This window comes from Lynx canadensis, chromosome B2, assembly GCF_007474595.2.
Source record: "Lynx canadensis isolate LIC74 chromosome B2, mLynCan4.pri.v2, whole genome shotgun sequence".
Classification (NCBI taxonomy): Eukaryota; Metazoa; Chordata; class Mammalia; order Carnivora; family Felidae; genus Lynx; species Lynx canadensis.
Window position 1 is genome coordinate 3,796,417 of NC_044307.1, and position 15,682 is coordinate 3,812,098.

At 44.4% G+C, this 15,682-nt stretch overlaps 3 protein-coding genes across 3 annotated transcripts; 1 reads left to right on the forward strand and 2 right to left on the reverse strand.

The window, feature by feature from the left end:
* Positions 1-3,670: 3,670 nt before the first annotated feature.
* LOC115514799 (histone H3.1) lies at positions 3,671-4,737 on the reverse strand. The gene has a single exon (XM_030316983.2). The coding sequence runs from the start codon at positions 4,726-4,728 to the stop codon at positions 4,318-4,320; it is 411 nt and encodes a 136-aa protein (XP_030172843.1). The 5' UTR covers positions 4,729-4,737; the 3' UTR covers positions 3,671-4,317.
* A 760-nt stretch (positions 4,738-5,497) lies between these two features.
* LOC115514806 (histone H2A type 1-H-like) lies at positions 5,498-6,067 on the reverse strand. The gene has a single exon (XM_030316993.1). The coding sequence runs from the start codon at positions 6,050-6,052 to the stop codon at positions 5,660-5,662; it is 393 nt and encodes a 130-aa protein (XP_030172853.1). The 5' UTR covers positions 6,053-6,067; the 3' UTR covers positions 5,498-5,659.
* Positions 6,068-6,412: 345 nt separating this feature from the next.
* On the forward strand, positions 6,413-6,825 carry LOC115514826 (histone H2B type 1-B). Its single transcript, XM_030317017.1, has one exon. It carries the CDS (start codon positions 6,428-6,430, stop codon positions 6,806-6,808), a length of 381 nt encoding a protein of 126 aa, XP_030172877.1. The 5' UTR covers positions 6,413-6,427; the 3' UTR covers positions 6,809-6,825.
* The last annotated feature ends 8,857 nt before the right edge of the window (positions 6,826-15,682 follow it).

A 15,682-nucleotide genomic window follows, 5' to 3' on the forward strand; every position in this document is an offset into this window, starting at 1 on the left:
TTAATGTTATCGTTTTCAATAATCTACTTATTATTATAAAATAATATTGACAACGGCAATAATATATTCAAATAATTGCCCAAACATGGCTGACTACCTAAACTTGGCAATGATTACCGCATCAACTAAATTGCTGATTGATAATTCAACATGAAAATTCATGATCTCATGTCCACGTACGATAAAAGTGTAACTCAGAAATTACAGGTTAGGGGCGCCTGGGTGGCTTGGTCGGTTAAGCGTCCGACTTCAGCTCAGGTCATGATCTCACGGTCCGTGAGTTCGAGCCCCGCATCGGGCTCTGTGCTGACAGCTCAGAGCCTGAAGCCTGTTTCCGATTCTGTGTCTCCCTCTCTCTCTGCCCCTCCCCTGTTCATGCTCTGTCTCAAAAATAAATAAACGTTAAAAAAAAAATTAAAAAAAAAGAAGAAAAGAAAAAAAAGAAATTACAGATTATTTTAATGCATTATACCCACGTTTTAAAATTTTCTGTGCATATACAAGTGGTCTCGTGGCTGAAAAATTAAATATCCTATTACTTCTCGTAGGCAAATTTCTAGGTGATTCTACGCCTAAGGGAAATGTAGAGAGTGACTTTGGGTTGAAATCCAGGCCAGAGATGAACAGTTGGTCCAGTAAAAGGCAAGGTGACATCATTAGAGGGTTTCAGAGTAGAGCTGGGATTTAGGGTATAGTGGGAACAACAACACTGCTGTCGAGAGCTAGCATTTCCTGAGTTCTAATTTACAACGTGCCAAGCATTGTCGAGAAGTCTCCATTGCTTTTCTTTTTTTAATGTTTACTTAGTATTTTTGAGACAGAGAGAAACAGAGTGCAAGCAGGGCAGGGGAGGGGCAGAGAGAGAGGGAGACACAGAATCCGAAGCAGGTTCCAGGCTCTGAGCTGTCAGCACAAGAGCCCGATGCGGGGCTCAAACCCACCAACCTTGAGATCGTGACCTGAGCCGAAGTCAGACGTTTAACCGACTGAGCCACCCAGGCGCCCCTCCATTTCTTTTCAAACACCTTCTTATCACAGCACTCTGAGGGAGGTGTCATGATTACTGAGGACTGGTGATATTAAGAACATAGCTAGTTAGTTTCTGCTCAGTGAGCCGGTGTCTTCACCCTTTGCAGAGTAGTGCGTTTCCTCAGAAATACAATAGGAGTCACATAGGTTATTTGAAATTTTCTAGTAGCCACATTTCAAAAAGCGAAAAGGAACAAGAAAAATCTATTTTGATAGTACTTTAACTCACTATTATAGAAATATTATTTCAACAAGTTATCTAATATAAAAAATACTGAGATTTTTTTTTTTTAATTCTATTTTTCAGACAACTCTTTGAAACCTGGTACGTATTTTACACGTAAAGCTCATCTCGGTTTGGACCAGCCACATTTCAAGTGCTTCATAGCCATATATGGCTAGTGGCTACTATCTTGGATGATATAGTTCCACAGTAACTAAATACTGTGATGAAAACACAAGCAAATACCTGTTCTGTAGTAGAATCCAGATGTTTCCAAGGAAATGATTATTCTGAGCTGGTCTTGAAGCCCAGAGAGCATCCCTGAAAGGTGATGTTTCTTCTATGCATCGTATGCATTTCCCCTCGTACTAGGCCACTGACCAGAGGACTCTGATAACAGAACATAGCCCAGGCCAGGCCACTGCATTTCCCACCCATCCACTAATCTGTGAGTCCGAGTGAGCCTTGAGGAGGAACTGGGTCTAACAATCCATTTCCAGGAAGTCTTATTGGTCCGAAGATATTTAGTGTGTGGTTTTGGTGTGAGGTTGCTTGTCAATGCTATCTATTATGAATCTGGCCAATTAAAGTAAACTCTCTTGGGCTAACGTTCTTCCTCTATAAAATGGAGACAGTGAGAGAACCTGATTTTCAGGGTTGTATTAAGAATGTTCTATAATAATGCAGGCCAATCGGTTCATGTGCTACTTGACCCATGGAGAACTGGGAGACAGACTCCAACGAAAATGTGGGGACCTCTTCCATGGAACCTTCTCTAAAGGAAGATGATATTCAGCCCAGGCTAGATCAATACCATCCTGCAATATTGTCCCAGGGAACTCACCGCGATACTGAAAATGTTCAAACTGCTCAGAATTGACTTTATCTCCTCCCCACTAACTTTTGTTCTTCTGGTAACTCTGAGAATGGTACCACAGTTCAAAGCATCATGCAAAGCAAAGCTCTTTCCCAGAGACCTAGAGTCATCCCAAACCAGCGATTCTCAACTCCTAGGGTGCTAGGCTGAGATGTTAGAACAGAGTGGTAGGAGGGCATGGGAAAGCCGTATATAAGTTAGAAAAACGTAGCCAGTGATCAGAAGCAGGTTTACCCAGAAGCTAATGAAACTCAAATATTAGGCGCAAAGGCCTGAGAGGGGCTCTTGGGACTTTGTTCACTGGGTCTCATTTTTTTGCAAAATTTCAATGTTAAAATATTTTCTTCACAGCCGGTTAGACTTGTTGCCTATTGGAAGTTAATCTTCCCTTTCATTACAGTTCACCTTTTGTCTGATTATGGTGAGATACTGAAGAACGAATCTGGATTTGGGTAAGAGAAAATGGAGTTGAATGTATTTGGGTAAGGGTTAATGAGATGAGAAGTGCGATTTGCAGATGTGCTCATATATAGTTCAGTTCTAGCCAATCTGAAGTAAGAATGGGGTCAAGGAGTTTTCTCCTGTCCATGGACAAACTCAGCTGGATTACAGACAAGAAGATGTCGGACTCCTGTCATTATATGACATCTACATTGTCGCAGCAAACGCGCTGGCAGTGAATGTATGGTACAGACGCGTTAAGATTTGAAATGTACAGAACGGGAAGTTAGTCCATGAAGAAATCCTCTAAATTTTACAACTCACGTATGCAAGAAGCTTGACAGGATTTTCTAAATTTGCAAACAGTCTTACACATGACATTACCAATAATGTGCTTTGAAGCTGAAAGTACGAAGCGATCAGGAGAACAAAACAGTTTGTGATCAATCGTGCTGGAGGAAATACTGAATTCTCTTCCTATTGTCTATATAGAAAATAGTACAAAATAACTTTCGAGTGAAGATGAAGTCGGAGTATGCGGTCAAAAAACAGGAAAATAAGCATGATAAGGTTGTATTCGAGAGTTAATAAAATGTGCTATTCTTCTGAACTTTGTGATGGCTATGGTTTTATTTTTGCAAAATTGGAATTTGGCTCATCTTTCCATTATAAATTAATATTCACTGTCTAGTTTTGTATTTGAATTTTTGAATTGTAATTAAGAGTTGCCAAGTTGTGTAAATTTTAGGCCTCAGAAAAAGCTTAACTAGCATCAGTTCGTTATACTTTTTTTTTTTTTAATTTTTTTTCAACGTTTTTTATTTATTTTTGGGACAGAGAGAGACAGAGCATGAACGGGGGAGGGGCAGAGAGAGAGGGAGACACAGAATGGGAAACAGGCTCCAGGCTCCGAGCCATCAGCCCAGAGCCTGACGCGGGGCTCGAACTCCCGGACCGCGAGATCGTGACCTGGCTGAAGTCGGACACTTAATCGACTGCGCCACCCAGGCGCCCCTCATTATACTTTTAAACTTAGGAAGTTAACAAGGAAGTTAACACTTAAGTGGATGGATACTGATCATGCTATTAGATTAACTTCTATTATGCTAAGTGGACCAAGGGCAGGAATTACAGGAGATGGTCAGGAGCTCCTACAAACTCATAACTAAATGTTCTCTTTTATTAAAGCCCAACCAGGTAACAATGAATCCGTGGAAGCTCTTCAGAGAATTGCACTACAGATGAGACGCCCTGGAGCCTGGGTGGTTCTGTCGGTTAAGCTCCGACTTCCGCCCAGGTCAGGATCTCCGGGTTCTCGAGTTCGGGCCCCGGCAGGCCCTGTGCTGACAGCTCGGAGCCAGGAGGAGCCGGTTTCATTCTGGGGTGTCCCTCTGCCTCCCCACCACTCGCCCGGTCTCTCAAAAAATAAACATTAAACAACTCCCTGGAGAACTCAAAGCCAATTAAAAACTTACTTTGTCCTCAATTTCTTGTATGCACGTCAAAGTGGTCTAAGTTGTGAATAACTAGATCTATATTCAACAAACCGCCACTCCAATGACAAATCACTTAATAGAACGGACTGGGAGAAAGGGATATGCAACGCTCAGGTACCTAACATGAAAAACATCCGTAAAAGACTATTTCCATAGCGGCTCAATTACGCCAAGCAATTAAAAGTTACAGGTACTTCTAAGAGAAAGTGTGGGTGGCTCTGAAAAGAGCCTTTTTCAACCAGAAGCCGGCATTACGCCCGCTCCCCGCGGATGCGGCGCGCCAGCTGGATGTCCTTGGGCATGATGGTGACGCGCTTGGCGTGGATGGCGCACAGGTTGGTGTCCTCGAAGAGCCCCACCAGGTAGGCCTCGCACGCCTCCTGCAGCGCCATCACGGCCGAGCTCTGGAAGCGCAGGTCGGTCTTGAAGTCCTGCGCGATCTCGCGCACCAGCCGCTGGAACGGCAGCTTGCGGATGAGCAGCTCGGTGGACTTCTGGTAGCGGCGGATCTCGCGCAGGGCCACCGTGCCGGGCCGGTAGCGGTGCGGCTTCTTGACGCCGCCGGTGGCCGGCGCGCTCTTGCGGGCCGCCTTGGTGGCCAGCTGCTTGCGCGGGGCCTTGCCGCCCGTCGACTTGCGCGCCGTCTGCTTCGTGCGAGCCATCTGAAACAACTAAGAACACACAGAACCTGATGGGCAAGGGCGAAGTTCCCCCTTATATACAGTAAGAAGCATTCTGATTGGTCTTGTCATTTTCAAAAGAACCGCGCGATAAAACCATTGGTCGAAGGGTAGATTAATTACTGGAGAGCCTGATTGGATGAATCACTCCACCTCACCCCTCTTTTCAGCGTCCAGGTTCTGTTTTATCCTTTCACTGAGTACAGCGTGAAAAGCGAGGATTTCACCATGCGAAACGTAACTTTTGGTTCAGTAAACCTAAGTGGGACCTGAGATTCTCAATTCCTGACAGGCTCGAATGTCACCAACCTGCTGGGCTGCACACTTCTCTGAGTGCGATTGTCTTGTCTCCTTCTCCCCTAGACGGCTGGATTAGTTATTTTTAAGTAAACCTCGGGTCTCTTGGACTGCCACTTCCTAGGTCTTTGGTCATTATACCTCCCTTAATACAGTTTCTTGTGTGAAACTACATGGCAGGGTCCCTGAATGGACCTGGAAGATAGCATGTAAAGCACTTGGTCTGGTAATGCTAGATTCACACTACACTGGACAGCAACAAATGACCTCGGACTTAGTTTGATACGATGGGTTTTCCTTAAATTGAAAATTTGAAAATCCCGCGCGGCTTTCTTATTGGCCAAACGCAAATTTCCATTCTGCTTGTTATGCTTACATTTGAGCCCCTTATTTTTTGTAGGTCAGTTCCATCCGGCATATAAAGTTGAGTGGGGGTTTTTTGTTTTGTTTTTTGAACAAGGTTTTGACGTTACCTTGTCTTTTACAGATTCAGGACTGATTCTACCAACGTAACAGGCTGGTTACTAGCCTTTCATGTGAAAATATGGATGGCTCTGAAAAGAGCCTTTGATTAGCTGTAGAAAAGCGGAAGATCCGTGGTGTTCTGGGCTAGACTTTACTTGCTCTTAGCCTTGTGGTGGCTCTCGGTCTTCTTGGGCAGCAGCACTGCCTGGATGTTGGGCAGGACGCCGCCCTGCGCGATGGTGACGCGGCCCAGCAGCTTGTTGAGCTCCTCGTCGTTGCGGATGGCCAGCTGCAGGTGGCGCGGGATGATGCGCGTCTTCTTGTTGTCGCGGGCCGCGTTGCCCGCCAGCTCCAGGATCTCGGCCGTCAGGTACTCCAGCACGGCCGCCAGGTACACCGGCGCGCCGGCCCCCACCCGCTCGGCGTAGTTGCCCTTGCGGAGCAGCCGGTGCACGCGGCCCACCGGGAACTGCAGCCCGGCCCGCGACGAGCGCGTCTTGGCCTTGGCGCGAGCCTTGCCACCCTGTTTACCGCGTCCAGACATATCAAAGGAGACTAATTCACCAGCTAAAGCTCCGCGAAATACAAAGAGACGAACTTGGCAGCTCAGGGAAATTAAAAAAAAAAAAAAAAAAAAAAAGTTCTTTTATAGGCAGAGCGGGGATGAGCCAATACGCCTTCCCATTGGTCAAAGTATGTTTGCCTGTGTATCCAATAGGAAGAGAAACTATGTATCCCTCATTTGCATAAACCCCTCCCCTTGATGAAAGTGTTCTGCTTTTATCCAATCAGAAGTGAAAATTCTTGAACCTTCATTTGCATTGAAGAACTATAAAAGAATGGGCTCTGGACCCCTCACAACACTAACCTTTGTTGTGGTGAGTGCGATTAGCGTTTCTACAGCTCTTAGAAAAAAACCATGCCTGAGCCCTCCAAATCTGCTCCTGCCCCGAAGAAGGGCTCCAAGAAAGCCATCACTAAGGCGCAGAAGAAGGATGGCAAGAAGCGCAAGCGCAGCCGCAAGGAGAGCTATTCCATCTACGTGTACAAGGTACTGAAGCAGGTGCACCCCGACACCGGCATCTCGTCCAAGGCCATGGGCATCATGAACTCGTTCGTCAACGACATCTTCGAGCGCATCGCGGGCGAGGCGTCGCGCCTGGCGCATTACAACAAGCGCTCGACCATCACGTCCCGGGAGATCCAGACGGCCGTGCGCCTGCTGCTGCCCGGGGAGCTGGCCAAGCACGCCGTGTCCGAGGGCACCAAGGCCGTCACCAAGTACACCAGCTCCAAGTGAGTGTGTTTGGAGGCACAATCCAACCCAAAGGCTCTTTTCAGAGCCACCCACTTTATCAAAGGAGAGCTATAACTGCCATTCCGTGGCTGAGCAATTGCAAGCTTGGGCTACAGTCTTAAGGAATCCACTGAAATGGTGATCCGTAGGGGCACTTTTAGAGCCAAGCATGCGTTTGGATGGTCTCTAACTAGGCTCTCAGCGAAATAAACTGTGGCGCAATGGCTGTGCTGCAAAGCACCACTCCACCTGTAAGGTTTTTTTCAGCCCACGTTTCGTTTTCCCCCAAACTCGGAATACTTGGAAGCGCTCACTCCTTTCCCTGTGTCTGCACGTTTCTAAAGGAGACGGGAGTTTCCCTGCTAGGTAAAGAAGTGACTACAGCATTTCAAAATAGGGACCCTCCGTGGATTACTATTCCATGCTGCCCTATTGGGAGGAGGAGAGGTCCAGGTACTAGAAAGAGCCGGTAGGCGCACGTATTCCCGGAGCCTCAACTCCCCAGGACCTAAAGCATTAGGTAAACAGCGGAGTCGCCCGTGGTTCCCGTGGGTATCCATGGGGTATACCTCAAGCTCTCTGCGCACACATTAAATGAAATTACTCTAGTTTCGCGTTAGAATTGTTTACCGATGGCAACGGCCGATCTAAAGCCGTTTCAGTTTTCTTGCAGGTCGGAAACCCGGGCTCCTATTTCCTGTGTCACTGGTTTCTCCGGAATGCCACCAGAAGGGCGGGAAGCACGGCCCTGCAGCTCTAGGAAGGACAAAGAGTTTGAATTTCCCGCGCTTCCCCTTCGCGGCCCCTCGTTGGCTGGCCGGGAGGGCCCCGCAGAGGCTGGTATGCGGGTTGTTCTTAGTAAACCTTTTTCAAAAAACTGGGACTCCAAAAATGATGCTCAAAAGACAGTAATGATCTTGGTGGAGGAAGAGGAGATATTTGGGCAGGTCTGGGTCCCGGTTTGAGGGGGGCGGTGTCAGATTGGGTAGGACTGAGCTGTTGACTGCCTGTGAAAAGGGGAGGGAAAGAATATTTTTCATCGGTTTACGAACACTTTACGTAAGGGCGATCTACAACAGTGTCCTTTGGATGAAGAAGTCAAATTTGAAGTAAGATTTCTTTAATTTCTTTTTTTTTTAAGGACCCCTTTAAAATGAAAAGTTAAATTTAAATTCTCTTTTTCCAGATACCACGTCAGTAGACTGCTGTGTATTTACTGTCTCAGCAGAGGCAACATATAGCTGTGAAAAGACCCCTGTCTTTAAAATTCATTCTTATAAAAAGACATCTCCCTTCACCCCTCCCAGGCCCTTTTTCTTTTCTCTTCTTTTCTCTTCTTTTTGTTTCGTTTCTTTCTGTTTCTTCTCTTTTCTTTTCTTTTCTTCTCTTCTCTTTTCTCTTCCTTTCCTTTCCTTTCCTTTCCTTTTTGTTTCCTTTTGTGTTGTTTTTTTTTTTTTGTTTTTCTTTTTCTAATTATCAAACTCCGGCTACAGTTTAAGAATCACTGACACTTATGTTCTTCCCCTGGAGAGGTGAGATCTGGATGGTAATATTATTTCCTATCCTTTTCAAAATGATCTTTTCAAAATGATCAAACAGATTATTTTCTCCCCATCTTGTCCTTCAAAACTTTTGCCTGCCTGCTTCCTTTGGTCCCTTTCTTCTCTCTCTCCTCCTCTCCCTCCTGCTTCCCTTCCTTCCTGATATTTGATGCTTTACCTAAAACTTTACCCTTAACTGAGGAGTTCAAACTAAACCCCAAGCCTCCTAAACTCAAACCTAGGCCTTTTTGCCATCTCTCCTGGATACTTGGCTGATCTGTAACAAGTGAACAAGAATTTTTTAAAAAATCGATGCCCGGACCCTGTGGTAGGACCCCAGATCTATAGTGGGAGTGCGGAGAAACCAGAAAATTTTTTTTTATAAAATCTCCCCAGTTGTATCTGATAAAGCACCAACTTTGGACACAGCAAGGCCAACAGTCAGGCCATCAAAGTTAAATTCTAGAAGGGTTTATACACCCCCTTGCTTAATAAAACACCCACATTTTCTTCAGAGAGGCAGTCTCTGAGTAACAAAGCAAACGGGCAAAAAATAGCCTCTCTTACCTTCCTGATTCTCCTTTCAGTCATGGAAAGTTCTTCCTACCTTCTGGTCCAACAAAGGTGACCTGGAGATAGGAAGAGCTGAATTTGTAGGGGAGAAACACTTTCTGGACCCCCTGTTATCTGTTTGTGGACCTTTCTTCTCTTTTCCAAATTCTCAGCCTCCCTCCAAATGAAAGGTCTCCCAACCCCCTCTGTCTGCCCATCAACCATTCAAAATAATTTCAAATAGACAAATAAAAATCTACTGTAATTCCATTATCCGGGACATTTTTGCCCTCAATCTTCCGGAAGTTTTACTTTGTGCAAGTCTATATGGACAGGTGTATAAATGTCATACAAGTGAGAGCATACCTTCTGTTATCCTTTTAAATTAATAGAGATCTTGTTGCCGGGTAAACTGGGAAAACTCGGGCCCTGAGGCCTCGACTGAGCCAGTCCCAAAGGAGTCGCCCAAGGTTATTGGTCTCGTCAGGAGAAAGAATCCAAAGACAGACACAGAGCACAGCGGACGAGGGACACAAGTGGGAGAGTTTGTGGAAGTGAAAAGTACACTCTTGAGAGAGGAGAAGGAGAAAGCTCCAGAGAGACAGCCAGCTGCCTCCCTGGGGTTCGGGTTTCTTTCTTTTACCCTAGGTGTTAACTAGGATGTTCACTAGGGATGAAAATTGGGGTTTCAGGCCTTTTTTTCCTAATTTGCTCAGGGGCTTTCTGTCACAGTGCCGCCATTTTGGGCCTGTCTGGTGTGACGGGCCTCTCACTTTCCAGATAGCTGGCCACGACTTTCTCGTTGCTGACCTCCAGGCATCCTGTTGCAATGTAACTAACTGCCTACTCTAACAGTACCAGAAGGAGAGCTATTGTCAGGCATACCTGTTTTTTTTTTTTAATCTGAAAGGTTTTTCTGCCGGGCAGAGCAAACATCTGATTAACCAAACATCTACCCTTACCTTTCTGTGAATTGCCCCCTCCCCTTTGAAGCCCCAGGCCCCTATCCCATTTCTTAGCTCAGGATGGCCTACAAGCCTCAAGTGCCTCAGGGCCTTTGTGAGGACGTTTTGGAGTGAAGGGGGAAGGGGGGTTCGGAGCCAACGGCCAAGCAAGAATTCTTGAAGACCTCTTTGGTGCAAAACGGTGATTTTATTAAAGCGAGGGGGGGGGGGACAGGACGGGTAGGCAGATAGAGCTGCCCTGGGGCTGTGAAGAGTGACTGATTATATACCCTCAGGCTGGGGCGGGGCGGGGTTAGGGGTAGAGTGTATCTCCAAGGAATTTTGGAAGCAAAGTTTCTAGGACCTTGAGGGAGTAGCTGTTGTTAGAAAAATGTCATTTATTACCGTTTAGTGAAACCTCAGTCATGAGACCTTCAGATGTATATCAGGGCCCATAAGCTGAGAATATAATTGCCAACATATACCTGGGGGTTAAAGATAAAGGAGGTTTGCAAAGGAGTTTTTATGTGTTTCAGGAGACTTACAGGATCTTGGGGGGGGCGGGGTAATGTTAAGCTAAGGCTCTCTTTTGCCCCCAGCGAAGTGTGATCATTGAGGCAGCTGAGCTCCCAGAGGGAGGTCACTCTGCCGGTTTCAAGGGCTTGTCAATGGGGTGTAGACAGTAAGGAAATTTAATTTTTCATTTGCCTTAGTTTCCGCCATCACCATGGCAAGCACTTAAACCCCCTTCCATCTTGATGAGGGTGATATTAGGGCTCCAGGAAATGGAGCCTATAGGTGTGTGGGAATTAGGCTGTGGATAAGATTGCCTTTTTCTTGCAGTTTACTAAGCTCTCCATAAACTGAAGGAGACTCCTGTCCCGCAGGACTGTGATCTCCACGAGTCAACCATCTGCTTTCTTTCCTTTCCCCTGTTCTTGGGTGGCCAGGAGTGTCCGAAATATCACACATATCCCACCTGGGGTGGGGAGTGTGGGGGCAGAGGGGTGCTGTTAGCCTGTACTTTGCCCTCAGCTTGCCCCACACCCCCTCATCATTTGAGTCTCCTGTCTTTGTGGGGCTCTCATGCACAAGAAATTACATTTGTTTTTCTCCTGTTAATCTGCCCAGTGTCAGTATAATTATTAAACCAGCCAAAGGGCCTAGAAAGGAAGAAGGGAACGTTTGTCCATCTCTGCATTTTCATTGCTGGTTTACAGATGAAAATGAGTGGCTGTGCCATTTGTTGGGGGTCTATGTATTTGCTAACTTTTTGTCTGGTCGCTCTATCAGTTGTTGATAGGGGTGTTGACCTGTTTACCTCTAACTGTGGATTTGCCTGTTATTCCACTCGGCTCAACCATTTTTTGCCTCATGTATTTTGCGAGGCTGTTATTTGGTGCTTATACATTTAGAATCGTATGGCTTTCTTAGTAGTTTGACCCTTTTATCGGTCTGTAATGTCCCTTTCTATCTCTGGTAACTTTCTTTGCTCTGGTTTACTTACCTGATTAGGAGAGGCAATCCTGATTCCTTTCGTTGATATTTGTACGGTTTCGCTTCTCCTACCCTTTAATTTCAACCTGCGTGTGTAGTTCTATTTCAAGTGAGTTCCTTGTAGACAGTGAAGGGGGACATTATTTGCCACCCTAAAATATACCTCTTTGGTGTGAGGATTACCTTGAGTGGATTCTTTATTTCTTTAAATAGCAGACATTTAAAAAGCTTTGAAACCCCAGTAGAAGTTAGTCATTTGTGAGAGAAGTTTACATTTACCAGGGAAATCTGCATTTGTAAGAGTGTTTCCCTCTCTGTACTGGGAAAAGGATGACTAAAACTAGGGGGACCCATTGGAGAAGGCAAAGATTTAAATCTGCCTAAAGTTTTAAATCTGGTCAAAGATTTAACCATACCCGGTTAAATGTGCTTTGCCTGGTAACTTCCCAGAACTGGCCCCCCACCCCCACCCCCAACATCTTTTGTGTTTAGCTGGAGATCGTATTTAAGGCGGTGGCTTGGGCCATTTGGGGCATTATTCAATACTTCCTGGATCTCTCCCTTGTATACAGGAGGTATACATGTTATTAAACCTCAGTTTGTTTTTTTCCTGGTAATCTTTTATTCCAACAATAAGGGGGGGGTCTCAGCCAACAACCTAGAAGGGTAGAGGGAAAATTATTTTTCCTCCCCTATAACAGCGTACATTTGCAGCACATTTTTATCCACTCATCCAATCTCTGTTTTTTAATGGATGCATTTAGATCATATATATTTAGTGCAATTATTGACATTGATGGGGTTCAGGACCTACTCCCCCAAAAGATGGCACCTTGACATACTGAATATCTTAAGCCAAAGGAGTTTGGGAAAACAGCAAAAGCAAGAAGTTCACTTTGACCTCCTCTTCCCTAAAGACAGGATTAGGGAAACATGCTTATTACCAGAAACAGGGAATTTAGGGCCAAGAAAGCTGTATGAACAAACCTTGTTACTTCTTCACCATTTACTACCCATTGCCCAAACCCCTTTGTCTTTTCAGTCCTTTACAAAGATGTTTCATTGTAAAAGCTTCCTACTCTGGTCACTTTAGGTTTTCATTTTTTTTAGGAAGGCTCCCCAGTACGTGTAAAAGTTCTAATAAAATGTGTATGCTTTTCTCCTGCTAATTTATCTTTGGCAGTTTCGTTATCAGACCTAGCGAAGAGCCCTAAAAGGGTTGAGGAAAAATTTTTCTCTCATACATGTTAGGCCTTAAGTTTGCCATTTTAGTTTTTGTTTTCTGGTGTTTTTTTGTCTGTTTGTTTGTTTGTTTGTTTTCCCCCTCACTGTTACCCACTTTTTGTTTTCTAGGTCTGGCTTTCCTGTGGGCTACTTGAGTATTTTCTTTAGACAATTTGATTCTGATTCATTTATTGTCTTTGGATAGTTTTTTAGTGGTTGCTCTAGGTATCACATACACATAACATCACAGTCCACTGGTATCTACATGTTACCAGGTCAACTGTACCAAGCTTCTCTCCTTTTAAATCATTTACCCTGTTTATAATATAATTATCTGAAATATTTCCTCTCTATATATTGAGAACCACATCAGATAATATTAGAAATTTAGCCTCTAAACATACTGTAGAAGATTCAAGAGAATTGTGTTTACCCATATTTCTTTTTGTTGTTCTTCCTTGTTAATGTTCCAAAAATATTATATCGTTTCTCCTTTTTTCCCCCCCAAAACTCCCTTCTGCCATTCTTCTATGGATAGATAACACTGGCAGCAAATTCTCATGCTTTACTTTACCTGAGAATGACTTTATTTCCCTGCTAATTTCTCAAGGATGTGAAATTCAGAGGGACAGTATCAGTTCTTTCCTTTTAGCTCTTAAAAATATGTGACCCTTCCTTTTGGTATGTGGTTTCTGATGACAAATCTGCTACCATTTGAGTTCATTTTTCCCTTTTACATGGGTTTTGTTTCTCTTGCTGTGTGTGTGTCTGTGTGTGTGTATATTTTTGTCTTTAATTTTCATAGGTTTGATTATGTGTTTGGGTTTATTCCACTTGGGGTTTGTGGAGCTTCCTAAATCTGTAGGTTTATGTCTTTTGTCAAATTTAGAAATTTTTGGTTATTATTTCCTCAAATATACTTTTCCAACACCACCTTCTTTTCTCCTTGGTCCTCTGAAGACAAGAATGCTAGGTCTTTTTCATCGTTCTACATGTCTCTGATGTTCATTTCTCTCCCCAGTCTATTCTCTCTCCATTGTTCAAATTGGGCAATTTCTATTTTTCAATCTTAAGATTCACTGTTTTGTCCCTATCTTCTCCATTCTGCCGTTGACCCCATCCATGACCCCATCCACGGAGCTTATTACTTCAGGCATTGTATTTTTCAGTTCTAAAACTTGAATTGGGTTCTTCTTTTATTTCTATGCTGAGGCTTTCCCATCTTTCACTTGTTTCACGTGTGTCTGTCATTGCTCATTGAAGTATTTTTACGATGGTTGCTTTAAAATCCTAGGTGGATAGTTCCAACATGCCGAGAGGGGAGAAGTGCCCCATCGTGGCCGAGTAAGGGTGGAAGTCCAGGATCCCCATGTGGCCTCTGATGGAGTTTGAAGTGGGGTTCATGAGCAAACGGCCAAGAAAGGATTCTTGAGATGTCTTCAGCACAAAAAGGCGACTTTATGAAAGCACGAGGACAGGACCGGTGGGCAGGAAGAGCTGCACGGGGGGGGGGGGGGGGGGGGGGGGGGGGGGGGGGGGGTTGGGAGGAGCGACTGATTACACACTTGCAAGTTTCACCGTAAGTCTCCAAGGAATTTCTGGATGCTGAAAGCAGGGTCTCACAGGACCATTCAGCTATTGTCCAGACCAGGTTGCTTTTAGTTTTTAAGGAAGTGTAAACAGTAAGGCATCAAGGCAGCCATGAACTTCTTGAGGGGTGTTACACCTGCAGGTGTAACATCTGACATCCAGCAGTGGGCTGCAGGCTATAAGGGAATGGAAGTTAAGCTACATTTTTCTTGCCTTTGTTTCCCTCGTCAGCCTCCACGGAAACCTTATAGGTGGGGAGTGGGGTGGAGGGGAGAGGCAGGATGTTTTCCATGGTGTTTGGCTGGAGGAGAGTAGTTACTTCTTAAGTTCTCCACTTTCTAGGTGGACCTTTGGTCTTTTGGCTAGAGATAACAGGGTTTTCTGGTTTTGTGTCTTTATTGTTGTTGTTTGTTTGCCTTCCTTGGCATTTCTAGATTGCCAGCTTCTTCAGCACCACGCCCAGGATAGATGAGGTAAAAAGAAAACCCAGGGAACACACAATATCTTGTTCCTCAACTTTCAAGGTCACTTAGCCAGCCTACCTTCTCGACACCCTTTGGCGGTCTTATGTTTAACGTACATGGGAGGTCCCGGGTTGCTAGTTGTACTTCACAGAAAGAATAGGGAGAAGTGTGTTTTTACTTCACCTTGGTCCAGAAATAGAAGTTTTTATGCTTTTGAAAAATTTTTATACATTGCTTCTATGTGACATAAGAGAGGTTTCCAGCTACTATTTTCAAACTTATTTCTACAAAGAACACATCCTGTGTATTAAATAGATATTTACACTTAGTAGATTAAAAAAAAATTGAATATAATCATTCTCTTTTTAAAAAGTGGCTTTTGGAGGACTGGAGATGACTGGCTTTATAAGAATTCTGTCAGATGAATACAACGTACAGATCCGGATCAAGTCAACTTGAGCTTTCTTTCAAGATTTCTGGTCATTGTTAGGTTCTTTTTTAAAATGAGGGATCCTTATGCCTCCTGTCTGTAACCAGTGTTCTATAATGTGTGTAATGTAAACAACAGGTGGCCCTCAGAAGAAATTAATGAATTAAAAGCACTTACAGCTGTAACTCTTTCCATGTTCAGGTGAGTGACAGTCTACTCTAGGACATACTCTTGCAAATGCTTCCATTTGTCGGGGAAGAACAACTTGTCTCTACACTCATAGGGTCTCCAACTCGGTCTAGGAATTCAACTGACATAGACAAATTAATGGGATAAAAGCCTACAAGTTATAATTATTACTTTTTGTTTACATGCACATGGGAGTTTTCACAAGAACAACGAAAATCCAAAGAAGCTCTAAGAAGGTAGTGCTTCTATACTGTGTTGGACAAAGAAGGGTAACTTAAGAAATTGTCACCGGCGAAGGGGCTGGGACTAGGGGAGTTAACTGGGAGATGATGTTTGTTTGCACAGATTTCTCTGAGCCTCAACTTCCTGTCCTTTGCGAGAAGAATGACTCTTTGCTTCCGGTAGAGGGAGGACTTCTTTAAGGAAAAGAAGGTAGACAGTGAAAC